The sequence below is a fragment of the Malaclemys terrapin genome, chromosome 3 (assembly GCF_027887155.1).
Source record: "Malaclemys terrapin pileata isolate rMalTer1 chromosome 3, rMalTer1.hap1, whole genome shotgun sequence".
NCBI classification, from domain to species: domain Eukaryota; kingdom Metazoa; phylum Chordata; order Testudines; family Emydidae; genus Malaclemys; species Malaclemys terrapin.
Genome location: NC_071507.1, coordinates 91932597 through 91959634, shown reverse-complemented (window position 1 = coordinate 91959634; position 27038 = coordinate 91932597). Strand labels below are relative to the sequence as shown.

The following is a 27038-nucleotide window of genomic DNA, read 5'->3' as shown; positions in this document are numbered from 1 at the left end:
TGAATTCAAAATAAAAGGAAGCAAAGGGCTTATTGCCCTCTTCTCAGCTTTGCCAAAATAGAAAAAGGTAATAATAAACACATCATGAGGTAATTTGTGAGACTATCAAGGCTACCCATCCTAAGGGACTTCACACTGGGGTTTTAAATTTGGTATTTGTAATAGAAGAAGGTTTTAAAAGTCATAACATCAAGCATTATTTTCATAGTTATTTTGTCTCCTTTTTCTCACCCAAATTTAGCAAATAATGGATTATATTATATTCTTGATGCAGTAGAAGGCATCACAACCATGTTTTTGTTTACTTCTCTGTCTGTGCATCATCAATTATAATTTTATTTAGATTAGCTGCAGTCTGAGGAGATGACATACATATAGTATTTCAGTGTGTCATATCAAAATGATTGCCTTCTTTCTTTTCCCTTTTTGGCAACAGACTGATACCTTATGTTCTCTCTCTCTTCTCCCCCCATCCCCACCCCATATACACACACTCTCAAATACTATACACACACACACACTATTATATATATATAGATCATACATGTACGTGCAAATCTGTATAAGAGAGAGTGTACACTCATATGGCCAAGATTTTCAAAAGTGACTTGTGATTTTTGGATGCCTAACTTGAAACATCATAAAGGGGCCTAATTTTCAGATGCAAGGTACTCAGCACTTTCTGAAAAGTAAGGCCTTTTAAGGTGTCTTAAGTTGAACACCTGAAGTTGCTAATCTTTTTGAAAAATCTTAGTCCGGGAAGATAATTAATAAACTGGAGATCATTTACTACCAGATAACCAGTTTTACAGTTTTCTTTGAAAATTATCAGGGCAGACACCTTAGAAATACAATTTATTTATTGGTGTTGTAATAAGTAGAGGAGACTATGACGCCATGGTATTTCTTCCAAGTTTTAATGTTGGTGGTACTTAGAATAGTAAAGACCAAAAGAGATTTTTAACTGGGGATATTTTGCCTTCTGTAGTTCATTACCTTGTAACCTTAACTGAACTACATATATCAGAAAACAGATGATGCATGCCAGGGCTATGGGAAGCTATTCCAGAGACTTCCTTGGCTATCCTCAGTCTAAGGGTAGCTGTGGCCATGCAGATACAAAACATCCATAGAACTGGACTCAGTGGTGTAATCTGATCCCTTGTATAAGATTGCTACATGCCACTTTTCATCTAGTCAGCATCCCGTGAAACATTACTGTATTACAGAACTCGTGTTTTTATAATTCTCACATACACAGATGATAGAGGGAATAATAGTTTATTTTTCTTTCTTTAGGAAGCAAATAGCATGGTCGCATTCATTTTCTTGATCTCTTTTGAAAATTTTCTGCCCACCTCCACCTTTCAAATGCTTCTTCTCCGAGTTAAAATCATATAACTTAATTAATTGTTTAAAACTTCAGGAGAAAAAATAAATCAGAGGTTTCATATATTACAGGTATTCAGTGAGAGGAGGTAAACAACACCTTTCAATGATATTTTTACCATTTATGGTAATGGTAAATTAAGACACAAAATGAAAAAGTGAAAGTTAAGTATAATTTGGATCATCGTTCCCTTCTCTCTCCATGGTTCTAGAGAGACCCTCTTAACTTTGCTGTTTTAAAATCATGATGTATGTAAGCTAAATTGGTCAGAAATAATGAAAACTTGTGAGTCAGATTTCCCAGTTATTAAAAGTGATGAAACAAAACTCTTTTTAAAAAGTGATTGTTGGTTCTGGACCTGGCCTAGAATCTCTCTTCTCTAACATGTCTGTGTTTGTTAGCATGAATGCAGGATACTATACGATTTGCACTTTGCTTCCTTTTATTTTGAATTCAAAGGCCAGCTGTAATCCTTTATGATGCACTTATTTTCAGATACATCATGCACTGCTTGTGTCACCTCTTGTCTTTGCAGATGTGTTGGTCTTTGACCCAAAACTGGAAAATGAACCCTGCAGGGAAATCATTAGAGAATTGGAACAGTTGTGGTGGGGTGATCAAGGGTCAAACCATTACCTCCCCATAGGAACTTCTACTTAAATTGAACTTCTTGCTTTCCTGAAAGCAGGTCAAGTGTCAGGGAGGTTGAAGTGGGCAGGTACAAGGCAATATAGATCATGGACACAATACAGTTCTTTAACTTTGGTCTAAAAAAAACCCAAAAAAACCCAGACCAGTTGGGGTTGGTTACTTTAGACTAATGATCTTTTATATATATATATATATATATATATATATATAATGTCCTGACGATTCTACTACAACAGTCAACAATGCTGACAATATGCCAGCAGTTTGGGGATCAAACAAAATCTGTGTTGTTTTCCTAGAATAGTTTGTACTCTTTCTTTTTAATCTTTCTCTGGTTGTTCTCTCTTGTCAAAAAGCAATGAATCAAATATTACAACAGGAAAACATCTCAATCGCTTTTTATGCTGGAAATGTACATCCCATTCTAACCTTCTCCTCCTTTCTTCAATGCCACCATCCTCCTTACTCCAAACAGTATTTTTAGACATGGTATATAAAAATTGATTATTTGAAATAAGTAAATAAAAAAATCCATTTGGGTTTTTCTTTAATTAAATTAAATAAACCTATTTAAAATTAAATTTGAAATTGACAACCTATGTTAAGAACTAAACTTACTATAATCTATTGAAACTTTTAAGTTGAATATACAAAATAATATTAAGCAATATATGTTTGCTTCCAGGATTTTAAGAAAGTCAAAGCAATATAGGGGTGGAAGTCACTGGCTAAGCCTCTAAAATCAGAGTTTGTTGAAAGTCTAAACCAACTTTTGACATAAGTAGCCTCTTCTGCAAGTGCAGAGAGAATATTTTCTTCGTTTCAGTTTATTCAGCTATTTCAGTTTAATGACTGTTTCCTTGAAAGTTAAGAAGCCAGTTGGGAAGAGAAAAACCAGGAGTTTGTTGTTCCCTTCTCATCTATGAATAAAAATGGGGTATGACAGGATGAGATTTGCTAGTCCTAAAATCTTCAAGGTCATGGTGACTAGATAATACTAACTTACTACAGATAATATTTCTTTTGTTTAATAAATCGGTTAGTCTTGAATGCAAACCATGTTTTGAGACACTCTTTGATAAATTTTGTTCCTTCTCGATCCAGCACATTTAAAGTAATATGTTTAAAAAAATCTGTTTGTGCATTTCTAATCGAGTTTCAATTTCCATCTGGCACGTGGTATGCACACCCCATCCTCCTTTGGGGTGGGGCGGGGTTGTGATGCCACCACGGTTACAATCTAACAGAGTGTCCTTAGGTTGAAAGCAGCGTAGCCCAGAGGCCGGAGTCAATATGGTGACTCTTGGAGTCAGGGCAGTGCAGCCCAAACGCCAGAGTCAGTACCGCAGACCTTGTGTTCGGGGCAGTGTGGTCTAGCAGACAGTCAATTACAGCGGCCCTTGCGTTCAGAGTGGCGTGGCCTAGCGGCCAGAGTCAGTACAATGGCCCACAGATACAGGGCAGTGCGGCCTAGTGGCCAGAGTCAATACAACAGCCCTCAGGCACAGGGCAGTGCAGCCTGGCAGCCTAAGTAAATATAACAGTCCTGAGGCATGGCAGTGCGGCCTTGCGGCCAGTACCTGAGGGGCTGCCACAAGAGGGGCGGGGTGGCCTGGGTAAGTGACCCCAGGCCCACCTGACTCCACCAGGCCCCAACCGAGGGCTCTAACACTGGTGGTGTGGTCCACCACTGGGTCAGTGGGGAATCCCACCGAAACACACTGCCCTCACATGGGTCAGAGATACCACTCGCTCACCTTCCCTGGGTCACTTCCTACCACTCTTCTTGAAGCTGTAGTCCATGGGTTATTGGGGTCTCCAGGCTTCTCAGCGCAGATAATTCCCTGGGTCTCCGTTGGTCACAGCTCTCCGGTAGGGTTACCATATTTAAAAAATAAAAAAAGAGGACACTCCACAGGCCCTAGCCCCGCCCCTTTCCCACCCCCAGCCCCGGCCCCGTTCCAATTCCGCCCTTTCCCCAGCCTTCCCCAAAGTCCCTGCCCTAACTCCCCCTCCTCCCTCCCAGCCACACGAAAAGGGCTGCCCGAGCGCTACCGGCTTTACGGTTTGCCGGGCAGCCTCCAGACCCTGTGCCCCCGGCCGGCGCTTCCCCAGCGCAGCTGGAGCCCGGGAGGGGAAGCGCCCAGCTGGAGGCGTAGGGTCTGGAGGTTGCCCGGCAAACCATGAAGCCGGTAGCACTCGGGCTTCGGTCAGCCCCTATGCCTCCGGACCCTGCGCCCCCGGCCGGGCACTTCTCCTCCCCGGCTCCAGCTGCTCTGCTCCTCCCCGGACACAGGCTTCGGCTCTGTTTCAGAGCCAAGCTGCCCGAGCCAGCGCTACCGGCTTCGGGCAGCCCCCCTTGCCTCCGGACCCCAGCCGCCGGCCGGACACTTCTCCTCCCCGGCTCCAGCTGCTCTGCTCCGGCGACGCAGGGTCCGGAGGCAAGGGGGGCTGCCCGAAGCCGGTAGCACTGGCTCGGGCAACTTGGCTCTTAAACAGAGCCGAAGTCTGAGTCCAGGGAGGAGCAGAGCAGCCGCGGAAGAGGAAATGCCCGGCCGGTATTTTTCCCGGAGATGTTCGGCTTTTTGGCAATTCCTAGGGTTACCATACGTCCGGTTTTTCCCGGACATGTCCGGCTTTTCGGCAATCAAACCCCTGCCCGGGGGGAATTGCCAAAAAGCCGAACATGTCTGGGAAAATGCCGGCCGGGCACTTCCCCTCCCGCGGCTGCTCTGCTCCTCCCCTGACTCTTCGGCTCTGTTTAAGAGCCAAGCTGCCCGAGCGCTATGGGCTTCAGGCAGCCCCCTTGCCTCCGGACCCCAGCCGCCGGCCGGGCACTTCCCTTCCCGGGCTCCAGCTGCGCTGGGGAAGCGCCGGCCGGGGGCGCAGGGTCTGGGGGCTGCCCGGCAAACCGTGAAGCCGGTAGCGCTCGGGCAGCCCTTTTCGCATGGCTGGGAGTGGGAGGGAGGAGGGGCGGAGTTAGGGCGGGGAAGGGGCAGAGTTGGGGCGGTGCTGGGGATGGGAAATGGGCGGGGCCAGGGCCCCATGGAGGGTCCTCGTTTTTATTTGTTAAATATGGTAACCCTACAATTCCCCCCGGACGGGGGTTTGATTGCCGAAAAGCCGGACATGTCCGGGAAAAACCGGACGTATGGTAACCCTACTCTCCGGTCCTAATCTCAGGATCTCCAGCTCCCACAGGCAAGGACTGTGGCAGCTCTTCAGCTGGAGCCTCATCCAAAGGTCCTTCCTCTCCGGTAGTCAGCCTGTAATGAGCTGGGCTGCTCCCTTTTATACTAAGACAGCAGTTGAAGCATGCCCAGCATGGTCTGAGGGGCAGGACTTCTGCACTCCATAGCATGGGGTTAACCCTCTCTTGCCCAGTGCATGGCATGTACACACCGTCACACCATCCAAAAAGAGCTTGACACAAATCACAAGTAAAATAGTAAGCACTGAGCAAATAAGAAATGCATCATTTACTGTAAAATAAATTACAAATCTGAATAAAGATAAATTAAGCTATATAATTGCTTAAGTGGATATGTATAGACATAATGTATCCTCCTGGTTAGCAAAAATAAGCACCAAATATAATGTAAAGGCTCTATTTAGTTTCAAATCAACATGTTTTAGTGTTTACCAACCAATGAGAATCAACTGTTCTTTAGAAAACAACTAAAAAGTATAAATAATAAAAAATACAATTAAAACCTATGATTTAAATCAAGGTTTTCTGTTCGCTGATTTAACACGTGGTTAAAATTATGATTTACATAGCTTTGATTTAAATTAAATCCACCCTGTTTTATACTCTTAAAAACTGCTAAAACATGAAATGGCCTTGTACAGATTGTACAAAAATAATAATTCCTAATTATGGGGAAAATCTCCAAAACAGTGCACTGAGGGCAATAGAATCTGGTGTGTGCTTAGTATGAAGGATGAGGAGGAGTTCCATGTTTGGTTTATAAGTCCTGTAACCATTAAAACAATGATTTTGCAACCAGAAAACATCCAAGTGAGAAAATGTAAAATATTGCAAGTGGTAGATATGAAAAACCCCAAAGCTATGAGTGGTGTAGTATTAAACTGCGTGTCCAAATATTGGAGAGCAAAAATGTTTGTGCTAAAAGAAAATTAATTTATTCTTACAAATCTGGAATCTGCATCACTAATATCCAAGTACCAAACTCACCAACATTCACGTCCCTTCATATATACAACAGGCATTTTCAGGACGATGTGTCAATCTGTATTAAGATTTTTTAATATGCTATAGTACACAAAGGAATAAATACAAATATGCACTGGAGAAAGTAGGCTGAAACCCAATCCCGGCTTTGAAAATAACTGCTGAATAGCATTCCTAGAGAAGTAGACACATTTTGATCAGTGAAGATAACACATTGCAAAGTGACTGGTAAATATTACAAAAAAATTAAAATTAAAAGGGGAAAATATAGGTTCTATTTTGCTTTTGGTATCCTGTTCTCAGAAATGCATATACTATATATGAAAACAAATCAAAAAGGTATCAGGAGCTCAGAATTCAATGAGAAACTCTCATATTCAACTGCACAGGGACTCATCATTTAACGAGAACTGTGCTAGATCACAGATGGTATACTTCATGGGTTATGATTTCACAAAACGGGCTGCCTTCACAATTTGGTTCTCTTATATCTCACTCTTGGGAATGTAAAGGTTAGTGCTTGATTCTATAAAATTGTTTATTATGGGCTCTTTGTTTTGTGGCTTCAACATTCATCTTTTATTTATGTGAGAGTTTTTATTGTAATTATGTTTATCAATGAAGAAGAGAGAAAATTTGTGGTCATGGAGACAAAGTTAAAAACTTGATGCTGTAAAACAGAACCTTGCTTTGGGTCTCCCAGTACATATTATGCTGTCTGATTTGATTGTAAGCTCCTCTGGGCAAGGATTAAGTCTTCTTTTGGGCCTGTACAGCACTGAGCACATAGTTGGCATATAACAAAATAATCAGTTTGTTGTTGCAGCTATAGGATATCTGCCCGAATTGAGTGCTACACATTCTGCAGATAGCAACAGTGTGTTTATATTATTTCAGTTAGAAATCCAGGTGCAGTAATTGTTAACTCACTATGAAGAAGCTGAGTGTCAGGACTGATGCAGTGCACAAGTTTAAGCCAATGCCAGAAATCAGAGAATTGAGAAAATATTATACGAGACATTAAAGAGAGAACACTAGAAATAAAGTGATAGCTCAGTTTCAGCACTCCAAAAGAGGCATTGTAATGTGTCCTGTGATTAGATCATACCTAATCTTGTGATAGAGGACGACAGAAAGGGACCAGCCGAAATCATTTATCTTTAATTCCTGCTTCATTCACTTCCAGCAGCTCTTTTCTGTAAAAACAACCTGGAGCCGAGAAGTAAACATTGCTGCTGTTGCAGAAAGAATTCTGTTCCTCTAACACCTCTAGTTTCTTCAGTAACGGAAGTCTACCTAAGAGTCCAAGCAATTTTGAAATAGCCCCTTGTGTATCAGTTTCTGGAATAGAAAATATGGCTTGCCTTGATTCTAACTGCTGTCCAGCATTTAATTTGTCCTTGCTTCAGGATATAGGGTATTCAGAACACATTTTCTGCACAGTTCAGGTGTGTTTTTACTAAAGGACAATGTGCAGACTGATTTGACACTCTTTAAAGAATTTTCACTCAGAAAATGCTGCTCCAGCTTCTGATACTGATAATAATGAATGGTGCTCAATGAAAGGCTGCGACATTGAGAGAAGCAATTCTCTGAACATGATTCCCATCCTAACACATCAGTACTACCAGCCTAGCTTCCTTGTCTGGAAGATGACTGGCTAAAAAACAAGGCAAGACAGTAGTAGAGGGGAAATAAAGTTGGTTTTGTGCAGGCCCATCACAACCATGTCTGTATTTTTTGTCTGAAATTTTTCTTGGAAGTCAATAAAATTTGTATTTTAAAAGACAAGAAATTTAGAAGAGCATGCCCAGATTATAGCAGTGATAATGCAGGTTAAATTTTAGGCCTTTAAAGGTTGGCATGTCCTTTTAATAAGTCTGTCCAGAGAAAATAAAGCAATTCACTAGAGTGCTATATAACAGTCACAGGAGGGGGATGTGTATGTCATTCTAAAAAGTGATTGCATTCTTTACCTCTTCTCTTTTGTTAGAATGGGGTGTGATTGAGCAACATCCTTCCTGTTGCCTCCCTGAAGTTCCTATGGTATAGTAGTAGGGAATATTAATTAACTGTAGCTATGTCCCACAGATTTGAATCAGTGATGACTGACATCAAGTCTATCAATTTCTTTTTAAAACTTTATTTCAATGGAACTTTCCCTAAGGACGTGAGCTTGTGAAGTTTTTCTAAGTCCTTACAGCTCTACTCCAGCACAGTGAATAGGGCTAAATAAAATTATGTTGCTTGTCTCTGATTTTGATCTAATTTTCTGGGAACTATCTCCACACACCCTGAAATCAATGCAAATGCATCACATTAAACTTACCAAATCACTGGTTTCTTTTGTGTGGGGAGGTCTACAGCCTTCCCTAAATCTCTCCTTTGCTGCAAAAGGAAAGGCGTGTTCACTTAGATTTTTTCAATCTCCTTCAGTAGCTCATTGGCTAGTACCTGAGGTTTCAAGAGCTTTCCCCCTTTTTTCTCCTACTGATATATCCCCAATACTTTTGGTAACTTCCTCTCCCTTTTTTTTTTGTTTTCAACTCTGCAACAAAAGAAAGTTAACACTAAATGTCATTTTATAATTGCAGTAATGATCACACAGCTGTGCTTTCCTGGTATTATAACGCACGTCAGGATCAGTTTGGGAACTCAGCTTCATTTCCTGCCCAGATGTAATTCTGTTGACTGTTGTTATAGTAAGAAAGTACAGTTTCTTGTTCATTATGGCTGAAGTCTGACAGAGGCCTGTGAGAGATAATGAAGGCCTGGGTAAAAAGGATGTTACACTTCTGGGCTAGCTTTGCCTAAGCTTTCAATCAGTCGTGTGTGTGTGTGTGTGTGTGTGTGTGTGTGTGTGTGTTTTTACAGGTTTTTTTACATGTGTTTTTCTTTCTTGAGTTAAGAAACATTTTCTTTATTTATGAGTATGTGAAATTCTGAGGAGGAGCTCTTATACTTAAATGAACCCGTGAGCAGCCCATAGAAAAGCAAGTGCCCACAGCGCTAATAATGAGAACTGACAAGGCAATCCTGCTGTGTTTATTTATGACCTTCTGCCTTTGTTAGCTCTTGTGAGAAATTCCTTTCTAACCATAACAATATTGCTAGAGTTTGGCACTGTGCTGAGAAATCCTATGGAGCCCTGAGGCCCACTAACTGGCAATGGTTCAGCTCATAACAGATTGGCATGATTGTTACAGTTTTTACATATTTAGTTCTTTATTTACTCCTTTACTTAATTCATAAGTCTGTTTGTTACCTTAACATGCTTGTTTATTTTGAAAAAGCACCCTTCAGAATTTGAGGGGGAGGCATGGAGGAGGCCAGCTTCATTCTTGCTATTTTTTGTAATCTTATCCAGTGAATAACTCAGGGAAGTGTGATGGTGACAAAGTTTGGTTTGATGGTTCCACAGTCAGAGCTTTTTGTAGTCACAAGGCAGCTAGCATAAAAAGAGGGATGGAAATTGTGCCTTATTTGTACAGATCTAATCCCTTCAACCTTACTGACCATCAAGAGGCTAGTACAGACTCGCAGGCAACACCTTTATAAAACTACTGTGAACCAAATACTAACAGCTAGGTCATAAAAAACAGTACAACTTTAATAGGATTGGCTGAATACAGTTTTTTCTTTTTCACTTGCAAATATTCTATACTGAAACACCTTCCATTGTTTTCTCTCAGGGCATAATTATTATTCTTTCATTGTAATATAGTTGAGTACCCTTTCCCTAGACCCCTCCCCCAACCCAAGATAACGTTTAGAGACACAAGCTCATTGGAAACATTATCTGGAAGAGTTTGGGATGCTTTCTATTCTTTATGATAAGAAGAAACAGCTTCAACTTTCAAGAGTCCCATATCGCTAGGGCACTCAAAGACAAACAAAAGGTTGGTTTGCCTATTTACCACTGAACATTTTTTACTCATGGTTATTTATTTATTAAAATTCAGATCATCATTGTGAATTCTGTATTTTTACTTCTATGTATTGTATATTTGGTTTAATGTGCTTCAGCTATGAATCTGTATTTCTACTTTCCTCTCTCTAATTGGGATCAAAGAGCACATGTAATCTTTGAAGCTCTCAGACAGAGGTTAGGTGAACACCCTCAGTGATGGGGCAGACATAATTTCTGTTGTAACTCTGAATATTTCCGCCAGGCTGCTGCCATCATTTTGTTTGGATAGAGTTTGTAAAATGTGATTGGGAAAGAGCACACTATGCAGTTTTAAAGGTGGTCTTTTTGTGACCATTGCCTTTTTCAATTTTTTTGTAAAGGTGTAAGTGATTAAAGGAAGCGTCACAACACATCCCTTCTATTAGTCTAATCATGATGCTGTTTAAAATCTGAGCCCTCAGATATTTTTATAGGATTTCAGAAACCATTTAAAACTTTCATGGGAATGTCAAAAGCTTATGAATTTTACACAAATTCACTGTCAGCATGTTATATCAAAGTACCAAAGTGTCCTGTAGCTAAATGATTTTATACAATATTATATCCCAGACAGTCCTGAAGAAATGAATATTTGTTATATGGAGACATGTTTCAGGGCTCTGATTGATTAAGGTAGGTGGCACTATTTGCCATTTGAGAGAAGAGATCTGAACGTTTATTTTCTGCTGTTTGTTATTATTGTGTTTGATTTCACACTCGCTCTTTCTCCAGTTTACTTAATAATGAAAGGTTGGGAGGATCTGAATGAGCAGCTTTGAAGCATAATACTTTGACTTTGCTGTTAGTGCCCCATAAACTCCTTGTAACATCAGAAAGTAGAAGTGTGTGTGTTTGAAAGCAGAGCTTAATTAAAACTATCTCAGACCTTGATTGTTTGCACTTTATCAGTCATTCAACTGCACACTCAATTGGGATCACATGCTGGATTCACAAAAATGAAAGAAAAACAAAGAGGTGGAAATCTTGCATGAAGATGAAAGCACAAAAGTTAATTGATGGTAGCTATTTGTTTAAGATTTAGGGTTGATTCAACTGTGACTATCAAGAAAGAATTGTGAACCCTGCAATGGTGTTGCAGCAACCATCTATCCCTTGTCCCTCTCTAGCACTCACTATAAGGAGAATGGCATTGTGCTAATTATTGCTGTTTTTATATAATTCTCTGATACATTTTTGCTTATTCAGTTTCCTGGAAAACTGTCCACCTCCTGTTAGTTTTCTGGCATATTTTTCATCTAATGTCTCCATATAAATCAAGAGTTGAAGATGACAACTTTTAAAAAACCCAAATCAACAACAAAAAGTGGGCCCATATCATGCCTTCTGATTCAGTTCATATTGAAATCAGTGATGTTTGTATCTGTGTATTTACATTGCAAGATTAGTCCACATTCTTTCTCAACATACTCCATTCACTCTGGCCAAATTCACCTCTCTAGTAAACAACCATGGCATCTTCACTGGCATTCACCCTGAATCTGACCTTTCTCCTTAACATAGCCATGGCTGACAAGCCAATGGTGTGGTTGAGCAAATCATTGGAGCTGCTGTCACTGTAAAGTATTCAGTGAATGCGTTGGGTTGTTGACTTATTTTATCAAATTATAGAATAAGTGACACCGCATACTAGAGCAATACTAAGAAGAAGAGCTCAATAATATGATTCCATAGCAATGGATAGGCAGACTGCGAAGAGCTACAAAGGCATCGCACAAAACTGGGTGACTGAGTGACAAAATGGCCAGTGAAATTCAGCATTAATAAGTGCAAAGTATCACTTTGGTCACCTAAATATACTGAACCAGGATTATTAAAAATATTTATAAAATAAAAGCCATCTTAAAAACACAGAATCAGGAATTGGCCACTGCTCTAGGCAGGATGGGCTAATGAAATCTTATTTTCCTAAATAACCAAAATGTGGCCCCAATTTGTGTGGGCTTCCCATAGGGCTGTGCAGAGTACTTTTGGTGTCATTAGGGCTCCACGCAGGCAGTCTACCTTTGTGGATCAGATTGCAGGTTCAGGACCCATATTTGGAAACTAGAGAATATTTTTTCACTTCAAGGTCCCAGAAGCAAAGACAAAGTTTTCATCTCGAGGCCAAAAGACCAAAAACATCAAGACACTTGATCATGGCCTTGGATAGACCAAGAGACTACAGACACTTGACCAGAGCTCGGAGAGCCGAGAAGCGATATATATACACTAGTTTTGTTCTGAACTTTGCATTTGATCGTTTAGAATCCCTTTATGTTTACTGCCTGGAAATGTTCCCGGCAGGTGGGAATCTTGGATAAAATCCTGGCTCCATTGATGTCACTGGCAAATCTCACATAGACTTCAATGGTACCATGAATTACCCTTAGTAAAGAGAATCCATCCTGTTCAAATGGAAGCTGAATCCTGTGCAGGTACTTAGACTTTGCATAGGTTATAGCCACTGCTGACATCACAAAGACTGGGGATTATCAGTTCTAAACAAAAACAAGTCATAGCATTGATTTTTGTTTTTAAATAATTTGCTCACACATGTTCCTGGTTGCTGAAGTTAAAAATACTGGACTTGGAGGGGGGGGGGGGGGGAGGGGGAAATGATTCTGCATTTTTTTAAATCTGTTCGTCATAACTTTTCAAAAATAGTATTTGACCCTACAAGAACAAAGCAGGATGTCTGAGAGCACAGTTCATTATTTGGGGTAGTTTAGGACAGTAGTTCGCAACCAGGGGCACATGTACACCTGGGGGTATGCAGAGGTCTTCCAGGGGGTACATCAGCTCATCTAGATATGGATGAAATTAGGAATTGGATATTAGGAAAAACTTTTTCATTAGGAGGGTAGTGAAGCACTGGAATGGGTTACCTAGGGAGGTGGTGGAATCTCCTGCCTTAGAGGATTTTAAGGTCAGGCTTGACAAAGCCCTGGCTGGGATGATTTAGTTGGGAATTGGTCCTGCTTTGAGCAGAGGGTTGGACTAGATGACCTCTTGAGGTCCCTTCCAACCCTGATGTTCTATAATTCTATGATATTTGCCTAGTTTTACAACAGGCTACATAAAAAGCACTAACAAAGTCAGTACAAACTAAAATTTCATATAGGCAATGACTTGTTTATACTGCTCTATAGACTATATGCTGAAATGTAAGTGCAATATTTATATTCCAATTGATTTATTGTATAATTATATGGTAAAAATGAGAAGTAAGCAATTTTTCAGTAATAGTGTGCTGTGTCACTTTTGTATTTTTATGTCTGATTTTTTAAGCAAGTAGTTTTTAAGTGAGGTGAAACTTGTGGAACACAAGACAAATCAGACTCCTGAAAGGGATACAGTACTGTACTCTGGAAAGGTTGAGAGCCACTGCTTTAGGAAACCACTGAGATTTATAGACTTAAAGGGTTTTAGATTTAGATTTAAAGAAAAGGGTTTCCCTAGCAAACGGCCCACATTTCACACCACTTTATTTACTGTCACTAAAATTAGTGCAAGAAGCTAAAATTTTGCACAAAGTGAGCTACTTTGGTTTAGAAGCCTTCATGAATAGATTAGTGTGTACAGGTACAGTTTTGACAGTTAAAATGAGAATGAATGTGTAATAAGTGGAATGAAATGAAAATGTCTGGAATACCATGACTAACTGTATGTGAAGAGTGTCTTTAACCAAACATTAATTTAGCAAAGCTCAGGTTTGTCCTGCACACGAATTTAGTATATAGAACAGATTCCCTGTCGTGGTAGAATTTTCTGAGACAGAAAGTTGGTGAATCAGGCTTACTACCAGAGACCTAGGGCTTTCCCAAAGAAAGTATTTGTAATGGACGTGATCTTGGCTGCTTTGCCTCAAATGAACCCTGAATTAACAATATTTGTAGAAGGTTCCTTGTCTTTTGGCCATGACTGTGTTACTTGGGCAAGGAGCCACACTGATAATGTTGAAAGCCACTTGTACAGCCTCACTTTTAAAGAAGTAGGTTGGCTGATTTTGTTTCTCCAGTTACGATGAGTGGGGAGGTATGGATGGGAGGTATTCCATGTGTCTTGTCAGATAAGATTTTAAGGGATGCACTTGGGGTATTTTTGACATGACTGGATAAGGATTACAACATATATAGTTTGGAAAGAAGATACCTGCTTGGGGAGCCAGCATTAGTACATGAAAGGTTTTTCCTCATGTTCTCTATCATTCCTGTGCCTGTGTATTTTTCCAGTTGCACAGGAAATCTGAGGCTGTTAGCTCACTTGCTGTCTAGACAATGTGACCAGCGGGGCCTTTGGAAGACTTCTTGAAACACACTATTATAGGCTGCTTTGTGATGAAAAGAGGTCTTACAAATATCTTGAAATTTAAACAGAGCTATTGTGGCGTTTTTCTTTGTGTGTTTGTCAACCAAATCATTGGCTCAAAGTTAATCTCAATTACAGAGCATATTGTTTGTAATCCCCTCTAGTTCCAAAACAATAGTGAAGTGTGTGTATCTACTTGTATTTGTTATGTATGGATCTATATTTACATATATATTTTATACATATATATATGATTTTACTTTTAAAATTGTTGAGGGGGGCATATTATGTAGCATTCTATCTTTTTTAGCAATGCCATCTTTAATACTACTAAAAGACTGCGAGAAGGCCTGAATTTATTAACTGTAGCTTCAGTCTCCGTCCAGCCTGAGCCCAAAAATCTACACTGCAGTTTTACAGCCTCGCAGCCTGAGCCTGAGTCAGCTGACATGGGGCAGCTGTAGGTGTTTAATTGCAGCAGAGTCATACCTTACGTGATGTGTTTTTAGTTTTGAGCTGAGAATGTCCTAATGCTGTCAAACTAATTGTGTTTAGAATGTTGCTTGCTTCCAGGATTATTATCCAGTTATTGCAGTCTCATTTTTGTTGTTGGGTTTTTATATTTTTTGGCTCTAGGAATATTCTTTGAGCGAGAAGGATTATTATATAATATATATGTATTTATGTATTGTGTTGTTTCCCCTGTGCTTCACTGATGAGTAACCTTAGGTTTCCTGGCTCCATATGAGTCGTTTACTTCCTACACCTTTCTCTGCTGGCTGTGTTACAGTTGTGGATCAGAATCAAGAATGGCTCTCCTGTCAAAGTCTGATAAGATTGTACCACCGGGAAAACATATCATAATCCTAAACACAATGTGATCCTGTTCATTTTAGCTCTTGAACTTGTCACATGGACAAGAATAAAGGTGGTAGATAGGTGGAAGGTGAAGGGAAAAGGGAAGATAGTCATAGATATAACACACTTCTTACCTAAGAGGTATAAATTCTGCACAGGGACAGCTAGGTTTGTGATCAAGTTTTATCTAGAAACTAGCTTTGAGAACTAGTTGGGATGTCCTGAATAATATAGATACACACATAGATAATGTAGCATTTTGGTATGATTTGGTAGCAGAAGATATAGGAAATTGCATTTCATCCTTTATTTTTCTTTAGACCTGGCACCACATTCTAAAACTAAAGTAAACTGTAGATAACACTAATAAGATTATGCTACAAGAATCAAACCTGTGTAGCAAAAGATTTTTGGCAAGAGTAGGTTTGCTGTGCTTTATTCCAGGAAATCAGAGCCTTACAGATGAAGTCTCTGAAAAAGAGGTAGAATTTAAGGCATGCCTTGGGGTATGGGGACCTCAGCCCCTTAAAAGAATCCCTGCAATTACCTAACCTGCCAGCTTTCCAACAAGATAAATGGAACCACTGTAGCTTGAAGGTGCCTTGGTTTGAATGAGATGCAGTAAGGTCTCTCTGTTCTTTACAGGCATCATAGATCTGATAGTACTTATAAAAGAATAGAGTTGGTGCCCTGCTGACTAAATTGTCCTCTAGAGAAGTATTAGTTACAGAGCTTCTTTGTTAACTAGGCTGCATGCTTAAACCACTGTGGTACTTCTCTTATTAGCAGGTTTTTAAATAGCTTTGCATATGGATAAAGTGTGTGTGTGTGTGTGTGTGTGTGTGTGTGTGTGTGTGTGTGTATTTATATAATTTACATATAAAAATGTATGTGCACACATAATATGTATGCCTGTAATATGGAAATTACATATTACGTTATTACTGTTCTGTTACTTGGAGGAACAGCAAACATTAAAATGCTGCTGACATGAGAACAATAAGAAGACCTCTGCTGTTACTGTCTGTATACTGCATGCATTCTCTTCTGTATGTAATTTCCTCATGTACCTTTTTTTTTTTTATAACAAGGCTGCATCTATTCTTGCATTGCATGTAATAGGGGATGGCAGGAGGAGGTCACAAGGTACATATATTTATGTATATATTTCTCTAAAAAGCAATTATCAAATTAAAAGAAAAAAATCACAGACAACTCCATGGCAAGTTAACGAAGTATGGATGGCTGACTTGTGTTTCCTCTTTGCCCACTGTAACCTGAACAGCCCTGTGGATAATATAAGTCTATTCACTCTTGTGAGAAAGCTTACATGTTTATCTGTTTTCTTGCTTGGCAAGACACACATTGTTGCTATGATAACATCCCTGACAGTGTGGCTAAATGAATTGCGAGGTGTGCATGTACAATATCCAGTCCTGTAAGGAAATCCTGCTGTTTGTTCAGCGTGTGTGGATCATGATGTACGGGCGTGGGGTCAGTCAGGTCAGGCTGAAGTAGTGTGTAGTGCAGTTGAAGCCTGTCTGTTGTTTGCATGCTCTCTCTCTCTCTCTCTCTCTCTCTCTCTCTCTCTCTCTCTCTCTCTCTCTCTCTGGACATAGTTTAGCTCTTTAAGCAAAGTGGCATCACGTGAGGCCTCCACCTCCCCCCCTTTTTGCTTTTATGAATGAGCTGCATCAGGTTTGTGAGGAAATCCCTTGAAGGCATGCACTTGAGGAAATGCCTGGGACTTGTCACTCACTCCTCCCCCGTGGGGGATTAACAGAATGAGAAGTCGTAATGCAACCTGATGGAAAAAATGAACTTCACTCGTGTCCTCCGCCTTCTTCCCCCTACACATACACACTCAGCAAGCCAAAGATAAATGGTGATATTATGGTGAACTCTCAAGTTTTGCCTTGATCCCTGAACTACAAATCATTTTATCATGCACAGTATTACCCGCTTAATACTTTTTATTTATTTATTTATTTATTTTTTCAAATTCCGCTTGGCTACATGAAACAAGTGATTTTTGGACCAAAAAATGCTATCGAGTCTGAGCTGTTGTCTGGGCGACAACACAGAGTTGTGTATGTATATATCTTGTACCCCTTGGGTACGCAGGATCTGTATTCATTGTGAACTGCTTCTATTCTGCTAGATTCTGTTTTCAGTTTTCATTATGTGTTTTTCAGCAGCATTTGTTTTATCAGCAGTTTCTGCTATATTTGTTACACATTACAACAGTAATCATTTGCTTCTGTTTAAGGGTGCGCTATATTATGCATGGAAAAGCAGTAATTACTTACCTATTTGTCAAATATACTCCTGTTTAAGAATCTCTATAATTATTCTATACTGTATGAAATACCTTCATTACTTGCTTACACTTTGTACCGACATTAATAGTTTTTAGAACAGACAAAACAAAAACAGTTTATTGCCAATTACACTATTATACCACTATTTTCAGGGGGTTGCAACTTTACTATTAAATCAGTGCAGTGTTGACATACAGGGTCAGATTATGAATATGGATTCCCATTTTTACATGCACAATGAACTACACCTACGGTTTTGTGCTCAGAGAAAAAAGCATTAATATCACAGGTGCAAAGTTGTGCCCACAGAAATGGAGGTCTTATTTGAATTGGAAAGAAGGTTTATAAAGTGTCATGTTGCGAGCAGATTTGGAGCAAAAATGGAGGGTTAGGGACAGACAGTAGTCCTCATTATGCGCAAGGAAGAGTAGAGTCCAGTATGTTTTCTGTACTGGTTGAGTTTTTAAGATGCTTATTTTGCACTTAAACTCATGCAACTTGGAAGTTTTCAAAAAATTCTAGTTTTTTTAGAGGGTGAGTCTTTTGTAAGTGGGCCAGTAGGTGATGGCAAATTTGTTACATTTAAGGATACTTCTTTGCAATCTGGCCCAAAGTATTGAAAATTCAACAAAAAATATTGAGAGTTTCTTCCTTTGCTTATCAAAAATTTGGCTGATGTTTGTACATGAATAATTTGTCCCTTCATCAACTCTCCCCCAGATGGAGCAAGATTTTACACACCTTACTCATGTGACTAATCATATTGGCTTCAGTAGAACTACTTATGTGAGTAAGATTAGAACCATGTGAGTAAGATTAGAACCAAATGGGTAAATGGTCTGTCATACCAGTTATTTAATCTGTTGAAGACTTTGAGGTCATGAGATGACGTAGGAGATGACCTATTTTAAGTGTGAAATAGCAAACTCTTTTATTTGCACCTTACTTAGTTAATAGAAGTATCAGCTTCTCCTAACATATACCTTACAACCTTAAAGTACTTGTCATTGTGTAAAAAATCCACAACATTTTGCAATATTTGGGTTTTCTCAGTGTAAGTATGAATGCTTACACAAGTTTCAGAATAGCAGCCATGTTAGTCTGTATCCGCAAAAAGAACAGGAGTACTTGTGGCACCTTAGAGACTAACAAATTTATTTGAGCACAAGCTTTTGTGGGCTACAGCCCACTTCTTCGGATGCATAGAATGGAACATATATATATATATCCTCAATATATGTTCCATTCTATGTATACGAAGAAGTGGGATGTAGCCCACGAAAGCTTATGCTCAAATAAATTTGTTAGTCTCTAAGGTGCCACAAGTACTCCTGTTCTTTTTGCTTACACAAGGGCTTCCTCCAACAGAAGGTTACTGAACTTTTGGGAGCTCCCACTTCTATTGAAAAAATATGGGCTACACCTCTACCTTGTTGCAACATTTCTAGTTGTTTGACATTTACTAAAGTCCAATCCTGAAGAACCAACTAACTCCATAGGGCTTGAGCTTCAGTCAAAAGTTAAATTGGTATCTAAAGTACAAGTGATCATGACTTGATCAATTTATAATGTGCAAACAGAGTAAAGTCCAGGCCAGTAATATATATACCTGGTGCTGTAAAAGGACCAGTTTCACAGAGCTGAATACATTTATGAGCTATATTAGGTTGGAGGAAGAATTTAATCAGAAAAATGTTAAAGATAATTGGGAATTGTTTACAAACACTTTACTAGATGCCCAAAAAAAAAACCACAATTGAGGAAGAAGGTTGTATTGGTTAAAAAACTGACATGGTTAAAAGGGGGAAGTAAAGACAGCTATAAAAAATAATATATATAGAAGAAAGGGGAAGTTAATAGTAATGAATATAAATCAGAAGCTAGAAACTGTAGACAATTTATAAAGGAAGCAAAAGGACACAAGGATAAATCTAGGGACAGTAAGAAGGAGTTTTTTAAGAATATTAGAAAAAAAAGAATCATAACAGTGATATTGGTCAATTACTAAATGGAAATGGTAGAATTATCAATAATAATGCCGAAAAGGCAGAAGTGATCAATAAATATTTCTGTTCTGTATTGGGGAGGGCAATATTACGTAGTCATATCATATGATAACTCTTTGCATTCCACTAATATCTCAGGAGAATGTTAAACAGCAGCTACTACGGTTAGACGATTTTAAATCAGCAGGTCCAGATAGATGCATCCAAGAGTTCTAAAAGAGCAGGGTGAGGAGCTTGCTATATCTTGGAGCACTGTGGAAGTTTCAGAAGACTGGAAGAAAGCTAATGTTGGGCCAATATTTAAAAAGTGTAAACAGGATAACCAAGTTATTATAAGTCTGTCAATCTGACATTGATCCCAGGCAAGATAATGGAGTTGCTGATATGGGACTCAATAAAGAATTAAAGGAGGGTAATCTAATTAATGCCGGTCAGTATGGGTTTATGGAGTATGGATCCTGTCAGACTAACTTGATTTTTTGTATGAGATTACAAGTTTGGTTGATATAGGCAGTAGTGTTGATTTAATATACTTAGACTTCTATAAGGCAGTTGACATGATGCTGCACAACATTTGATTAAAAAATTATAATGATATAAAATTAACATGAAACATATTAAATGGATTAAAAGCTGGATAACAGATAGATCTCAAAATGTAATTATAAACAGGGAATCATCATCAAGCGTATGTATTTCTAGTGGGGTCCTACAGGGATTGGCTCTTGGTCATAAGCTATTTAACATTTTTATCCATGATCTGAAAGAAAGCACAAAATCATCCCTGATAAAGTATGCAGATGACACAAAAATTGTGGGAGTGGTAAATAATGAAGAGGACAGGTCACTGATACAGAGCAATCTGGATCGCTTGGTAAGCTGGGAACAAGGAAGAAATATGTGTTTTAATATGGTCAAATGTAAGTGTATAGGTCTAGAAACAAAGACTGTAGGCCATACTTACAGGATGGGGAACTTTTATATCCTGGGAAGCAGTGACTCTGAAAAAGATTTGGGGGTTGTGGTGAATGGTCAGCTGCACCTGGGCTCCCAGCTGTGGCCAAAAGGGCTAACGTGATCTTTGGATGCATAAACAGGGAAATCAGGAGTAGAGAGGTTATTTTGGCATTGGTGCGACCTCTGCTAGAATACTGTGTCCAGTTCTGGTGTCCACAATTCAAGAATAATGTTGATAAACTGAAGAGGGTTCAGAGGAGAGCCACTGGAATGATTAAAGGATTGGAAAACATGCCTTATAGTGATAGACTCACGGAGTTCAATCTATTTAGCTTAATAAAGAGAATATTAAAGGTGACTTTATCACCGTCTACAAGTACCTACCTGGGGAACAAATATTTAATAATGGGCTCTTCAGTGAAGTAGAGAACTTTATAACATGATCCGATGGCTGGAAGATAAAGCTAGATAAATTCAGATGTAAAATAAAATAAAGCATAAATTCCTAACAGTGAGGGTAATTAACCATTGGAACAAATTACCAAGGGTTGTGGTGGAGTCTGCATCGCTGGACATTTTGAAATCAAGATTGGATATTTCTCTGTGATACACTCTAGAAATTTGGGGAAGTTCTATGGTCTGTGTTATACAGGAGATCAGACTAGATGATAACAGTGGTCCCTTCTGGCTTTGGAATCTAGGAATCGAAACCTTTTGGGCTTGTACCCAGCCTTCAGGTGATTGAAATTTTTAGTTAACTAGCATTCAGATAAGCGAGGTTTGACGATATAGGGAACACTTTATGCACCAATGGCAGTGCAGCCATATCTGAAATGAAACACAGCAGCTGTTTAACAGTGTATAGCAACATCGTATACAGTATTCCCTCTAATTTTTCCCACCCATGTGTGGAATGAATTTTGTTATGTGCACCAATTTGGAGGTGATGTGTGACACATCACCTTCATATTGGTGCACATAACAAAATTCATGGGGTGGGGCCGAGGGGTTCGGAGTGTGGGAGGGAGCTTAGGGCTCGGGCAGAGGGTTGGGGTGTGAGGGCTCCCGGCTAGAGGTGCGAGCTTTGGGGTGGGGTCAGGGATGAAGGTCTCAGGACTGAGGCAGAGGGTTGGGTGCAGGGAGTGAGGGCTCCAGCTAGGTGTGCGGGCTCTGGAGTGGGGCTGGGGATGAGGGGTTTGGGGTGCAAGAGGGTGCTCCAGGGCTATGGCGGGGAGAGAGACTCCCTGCAGCTTTCTCTCCCTGCAGCAGCACCTGGGCTGGTGGGGAGAGATGCCTTTCCCCATCCTGGCAGCTCTGGGGCTGGAGCTGCAGGATAGGCGCCCCAGCCCAGCAGGTCCGGGCAGGGGCTAGATGAGGGGCGCACCAGCCAAGCCTGGAGCCAAGCTGCCCTGCCCCGGCCGTGGCAGGTCCGAGTGCCCCAGCCACGGCAGGTCTGGGCCGCAGCACAGTTGGGGCCGGGGTCGCAGCAGGTCCCCAGGCAGGTTCCCTAAGCGCCTGCATGGCACTAAATAGGCTGCTGCACAGCCATGCAGGTTACAGGGAACTTAGATCATATAGTAGCTAAGAAAAACAAGTGAAGAATAGTGTATCCAGCTAAAACTAGAAGGGGATTTTAGATTGATAGAATATAGTTATACAAATTGGAATTTAACCAACAGACCAGAGCAAACTTCCTTACTATTGAAAACATCGCAGTTGGGTCTTTAATGAGACAAGGGGCCAGGGCCAGTCATCATCTTCTACATGAAATAACTTCTTAAAAATATTAACGGTTTCCACCCAAGCACAGAGAGTTCCTCACTACCCTTCTAGTTTTCAGGTGCTGTTCCTTGGGTGTTAGTTCTTACTCGTACTCTATTTTTTTTTCTTCTTCCTCTCTCAGGATTTATCCGGCTCCATTGATGACCTGCCCACTGGAACTGAAGCAACACTGAGTTCAGCAGTTAGTGCATCAGGTTCTACAAGCAGCCAGGGAGATCAGAGTAACCCTGCACAGTCACCTTTCTCCCCTCATGCCTCCCCACATCTCTCTGGCATCCCAGGGGGTCCATCACCTTCCCCTGTAGGCTCTCCTGTTGGAAGCAACCAATCAAGATCTGGTCCAATTTCTCCTGCAAGTATTCCAGGTAAATTTGTTTTAAAAAATAAAATGAGTAGAAATACAATGTTTTATGTAATTTTAAAAATAATTACTTCTGTGGCTTGGGTATTTGAAATTCATTCATTTTATGGAAAGCTTGCATTTATGTGGCCTTTTGTTGTTAAAATACATACTTATCCGAGGTGGGTTCAAACCAAAACTTCAGATCAAATACCCCTGAACTCTAGATTCTTTGAATCTTCTGGTCTAGATCCAAAATTGTGCTTGGTATGTGTCATTATAATGGGCTGGTCAAAACCTTTGGTCCAAACACTCTCAACTTTAGAGCAGTACAGTTCAGACCTTTTCCCTTGGGCCAAATCTTGGATCCATCTATCAGAAGTCTCACACTTGTCTGAATTATTCTGGGTCCCTTTTTCATTCTACATATGGGTTTTTGTTGTCTTTGATCCCTGGAGTTATAGAGTACCATAAGTCCAGGAAGGGAAAATAATCCATAGGCTGTATTATGAATGCATAGTGTGTGACATCAGTGCAAACTAGTAAAGATAGTATTTTCCACCCTACAGCTGGAAGGGATAAGAAATCACTAGGATTCTATCCCACCAGTAATAGTTAAACTGATAGAGAAATGTTTACCACTCACTTTCCAGTGCCATTTGGCGTGTGGTACAAGGTGGTTCATATAAACTAAGACATTTATAAAGATACCTTAAACTGCCCAGAAGAAAACTTATATGCATTATTTCTAGACACATTCTAAACTGGTCCCCACCTGTCTAGTATAGTAGAGGTAGGCTGAGATCATACACTGAATCATGTGCTTTGCAATGAGGGCTCAAATCAAATGTCATTGCTGGAAGTCCCAAATTTGGTTGAAAGAACCCAGCATTAAAATATGAGAAGTCAGTTCATTTATATTGGTGTACCTCCAAACAATCACGTCCAGCTAAATAAATCAGTGTTTGTCTACCTAATTAATTTTTGACTAGGAAGTCGACATGGTTTTGAACGTCAGCCATCCTGTTCTATGGAATGATTTGCCATTCCTGGAAGTCCCATCTTTCCAAAGTAGCATTTTTAGGAATGACACAAAAACAAGATAGGCTGCTCCAGGTTGCCTCCTAGCCTAAGCAGCCTCCAAAACCAAATTTTTCTAACTCTTTTGGTAGATGATGAACTTTCAGACATGAACTAGAGCAGTTGCTGTCTTCCTGAATCTACAGATTGCTGCAGTGCCTTTGCTGCTGTTTACACCTTTCCAAGCAACAGCTACAGAATGAAATTAACAAGACTGCAATTCAGAAGCCTTGAGTAGCAGTGAAATTGACTGGAATATTGACCTTTCATTCTTCTGCTGCTTGGGAAAGCACTGAGAAGCACCAGAGGCAAGCTCTGGAGCGATTCATGGGAAAGGAGAGCAGTAGAGACCCTACCCTGCCAGAAGCTAAGTATAAAGTAATGGAGACAATCACTTACTCACTCCTTTTGCAGCTTTCTGGAGGCTGAGAGAAGCAGAGCAGTAGGCCCCCACCACTAATAATATTAATTGGGTTCTTCCTTGAGTGATGTTTTTGTGGATGCTCACCTGCAGATGTGGCAGCACTCCCTGTGCCTAGGTTCTGAGATCATTATCAGTAGTGCCTTTCAGACCACACGTGCATCTCCCCCATCTCACGCCAGGAGCGGGACATTTATATAGTACTGTGAGGTCCAACCGCCCCCCAGTTCCCTCTTAACCGCCTTTGATCTGGGAGGGAATCTACAGCAGAGCCCACTTCTCCTTTTGCCCTGTTAGATAGTGCCTTACCTGTTACCTTTTAGTGTAGTTTAGTAGTTATTTTCTCCCTTTTCCTTCTCTCCCTATGAAAAAAAAACACTTCTATGCCTTCTGTTTCCCATTCTGTTGAGAAGAAACTGGCTCCCTCATCACCTTCTGAGACATCGCCCGCCAGAACGTCATCCCCAGTGAGGTTGGTTGCCTCGATATCCTTGGAGAGGGGACTTAGCTCCAGGGCCTGTCTGAATACCTCTGGTACCACAGCTAAGCAAAGGTCTAAAGACCCTAACTGGGCAGACCTACAGACTGAGACACAAGACCTTGAAGAATAGTACCAACCGTCCCAACCAGGCCAACTTCGGGTATTATGGCACTGACAGCACTATCAGCGCCAAGGTTCGTTTCAGCACTGAGCAAGTCCTCGGCACCAAGCAAGTCTTCCACTCCATCTGCTGACTGCTCAGGCGAATGCATCTCTCCCTCAGCACCAATACACGCGCTGGGCCGATGACGCCCCTCCCTCGACCCCAAGAGTACAGATACCCCAAGGACTGACTTGTCACTGAAGGCCTGCTGCTTTGTCAGTGGGGATCCTGGCTGTAACACACTGACATAGGCTCTGGCAGTGCTGCATCCAGACTAGGGTCGGCTGCCCCTGGGCTACTTCCTGACTCCCCATCTAGAGGTACCTGCACCCGGACGGTGTCCTCCAAGGGGTCAAGCACCATGGGTTCCTCAGGGTAACTGGCGAGCGGTAGGCTTGACAGCTCCTCTGGGTAACTTGCGAGGGGCAGGCTTGACTGCTTCTCCGGGCTCTGGTTGGCCTCAGGCATTGGCTGGTCTGGCCAGTCCTCGGGTCGGCCACCAATTGGCGGGGTCTCCCAACCGGGAGCTTGGCCACAGGCATCTGGCATCTCCGGCGGCTGCGTCTCTAATGATCTCTGGGGTTGGGCTTTTAAACTTCCTGTCCTGCGCCTTGACCTCTGGGGTGCGGGCGCAGGGTTCACTGGCTCCACCCACTTTGGTGTCTGGAGAGGCTCGTCCCTCCCCGGGGTGGCGGGGAACCACACCGCCTCGCTACATGTCCCTGATGTTTTTTCTGGTTCATCATGGGGACCAACCATTATCAGTACAAGGTACTAGCCTTCAGACTGTCGACAGCCCCTCGTGTATTCTCCGAAGTCCTTGCGGTAGTCACTGCCTACCTACGCAAGGCCATACCTAGGGCGTCATCATCTTTCCATATTTGGACGACTATCTCCTCAGGGCCCATCTGAAACCAATGCCCTTTGCGCCGTCCAAATGGCAATGGACCTTTTCTCAAGCCGTGGCGTTTGTGTAAACTTAGAGAAAACTACACTGACTCCAGTGCAACACCTGGAATTTGTGGGGGTAAAATTAGATGCCATACAAGTCTGAGCCTTCCTCCCAGCTCAAAGATTTTCGACTATCATTGATCTTGTATCCATGGTGAGAACCTGTCCCCAAATCTCAGCCAGGACATGTCTCCAGCTACTTGGCCACATGGCAGTGGCCACACTTGTGGTAAAGTATGCATGGTTACACATGTGACGTCTTCAGGCATGGCTACATATAGTCTATGTACCTCACAGACACAGCCTACACAATCTCCTGTCCATGCCTATGACAGTCAAGGACTTTCTACTCTGGTGAATATAGCCCCACAACATCTGTGTCAGGGTTTCTTTCCTTCATCCAGCGCCATCCATGATTCTAACAACCGACGCCTCCTTAATTGATTGAGGAGAGCACCTTCACACTCATACAGCGCAGGGCAGATTGTCCTTAACCGAGTCCACTCTACATATCAACCTCCTGGAGCTACAAGCCGTCCACAATGCCTGACGATACTTTCTCCCACTGATCGCACATCGCACCATCAGAGTCATGACGGACAATATCGCCTGCATGTTCTACCACAACAGTCAGGGTGGAGCAAGGTGCCACTCTGTGCTCGGAGGCACTGAAATTATGGAAATGTTGAATACAACATGGCATTACCATCTCAGCCGCATACCTCCCTGGACACCAGAACACCACTGTGGACTCACTGAGCAGCAGATTCTCCCATGATCACGAGTGGGAACTAAATACGTGAGCCCTTCAGCACATCTTCAGCCTCTTTGCCACACCCGAGAACTCCTGCTGCCCTCAATTAGAGCCCTTATGACATACCTCCCTGTACACAACTTTTCCTAAGGACGAAGTTATTCTATGTCCACATCCCAAATTTTTACCCAAGGTTCCATCCTCCTTCCATCTCAGTCAACCTATCCACCTTCCCTGCTTCTTTCCAAAGCCACACAGCAACCAATAGGAGGCAACACTGCACACCCTGGACGTCAGATGACCATTCATTCTCTATCTGCACAGAACTAAACCTTTCTGAAAATCTTATTCCTCAATGGCCGAAAGATCGAAAGGTGCGGCTATCTCTAAGCAACGCCTTTCCAAGTAGATCTCGCAGTGTACACATCTGT

The 27038-nt window shown here is 41.3% G+C and overlaps 1 protein-coding gene across 10 annotated transcripts in view; it reads left to right on the top strand.

The window, feature by feature from the left end:
• The window catches only part of ARID1B (AT-rich interaction domain 1B), a 402274-nt gene that overhangs the window by 252742 nt on the left and 122494 nt on the right, over nucleotides 1-27038 (top strand). For all 10 annotated transcript variants that reach the window (XM_054022819.1, XM_054022823.1, XM_054022822.1 and 7 more), the window contains one exon: nucleotides 22539-22782. In XM_054022819.1, the coding sequence (XP_053878794.1) occupies nucleotides 22539-22782 (244 nt within the window). The remainder of the gene's footprint in view (nucleotides 1-22538; nucleotides 22783-27038) is intronic.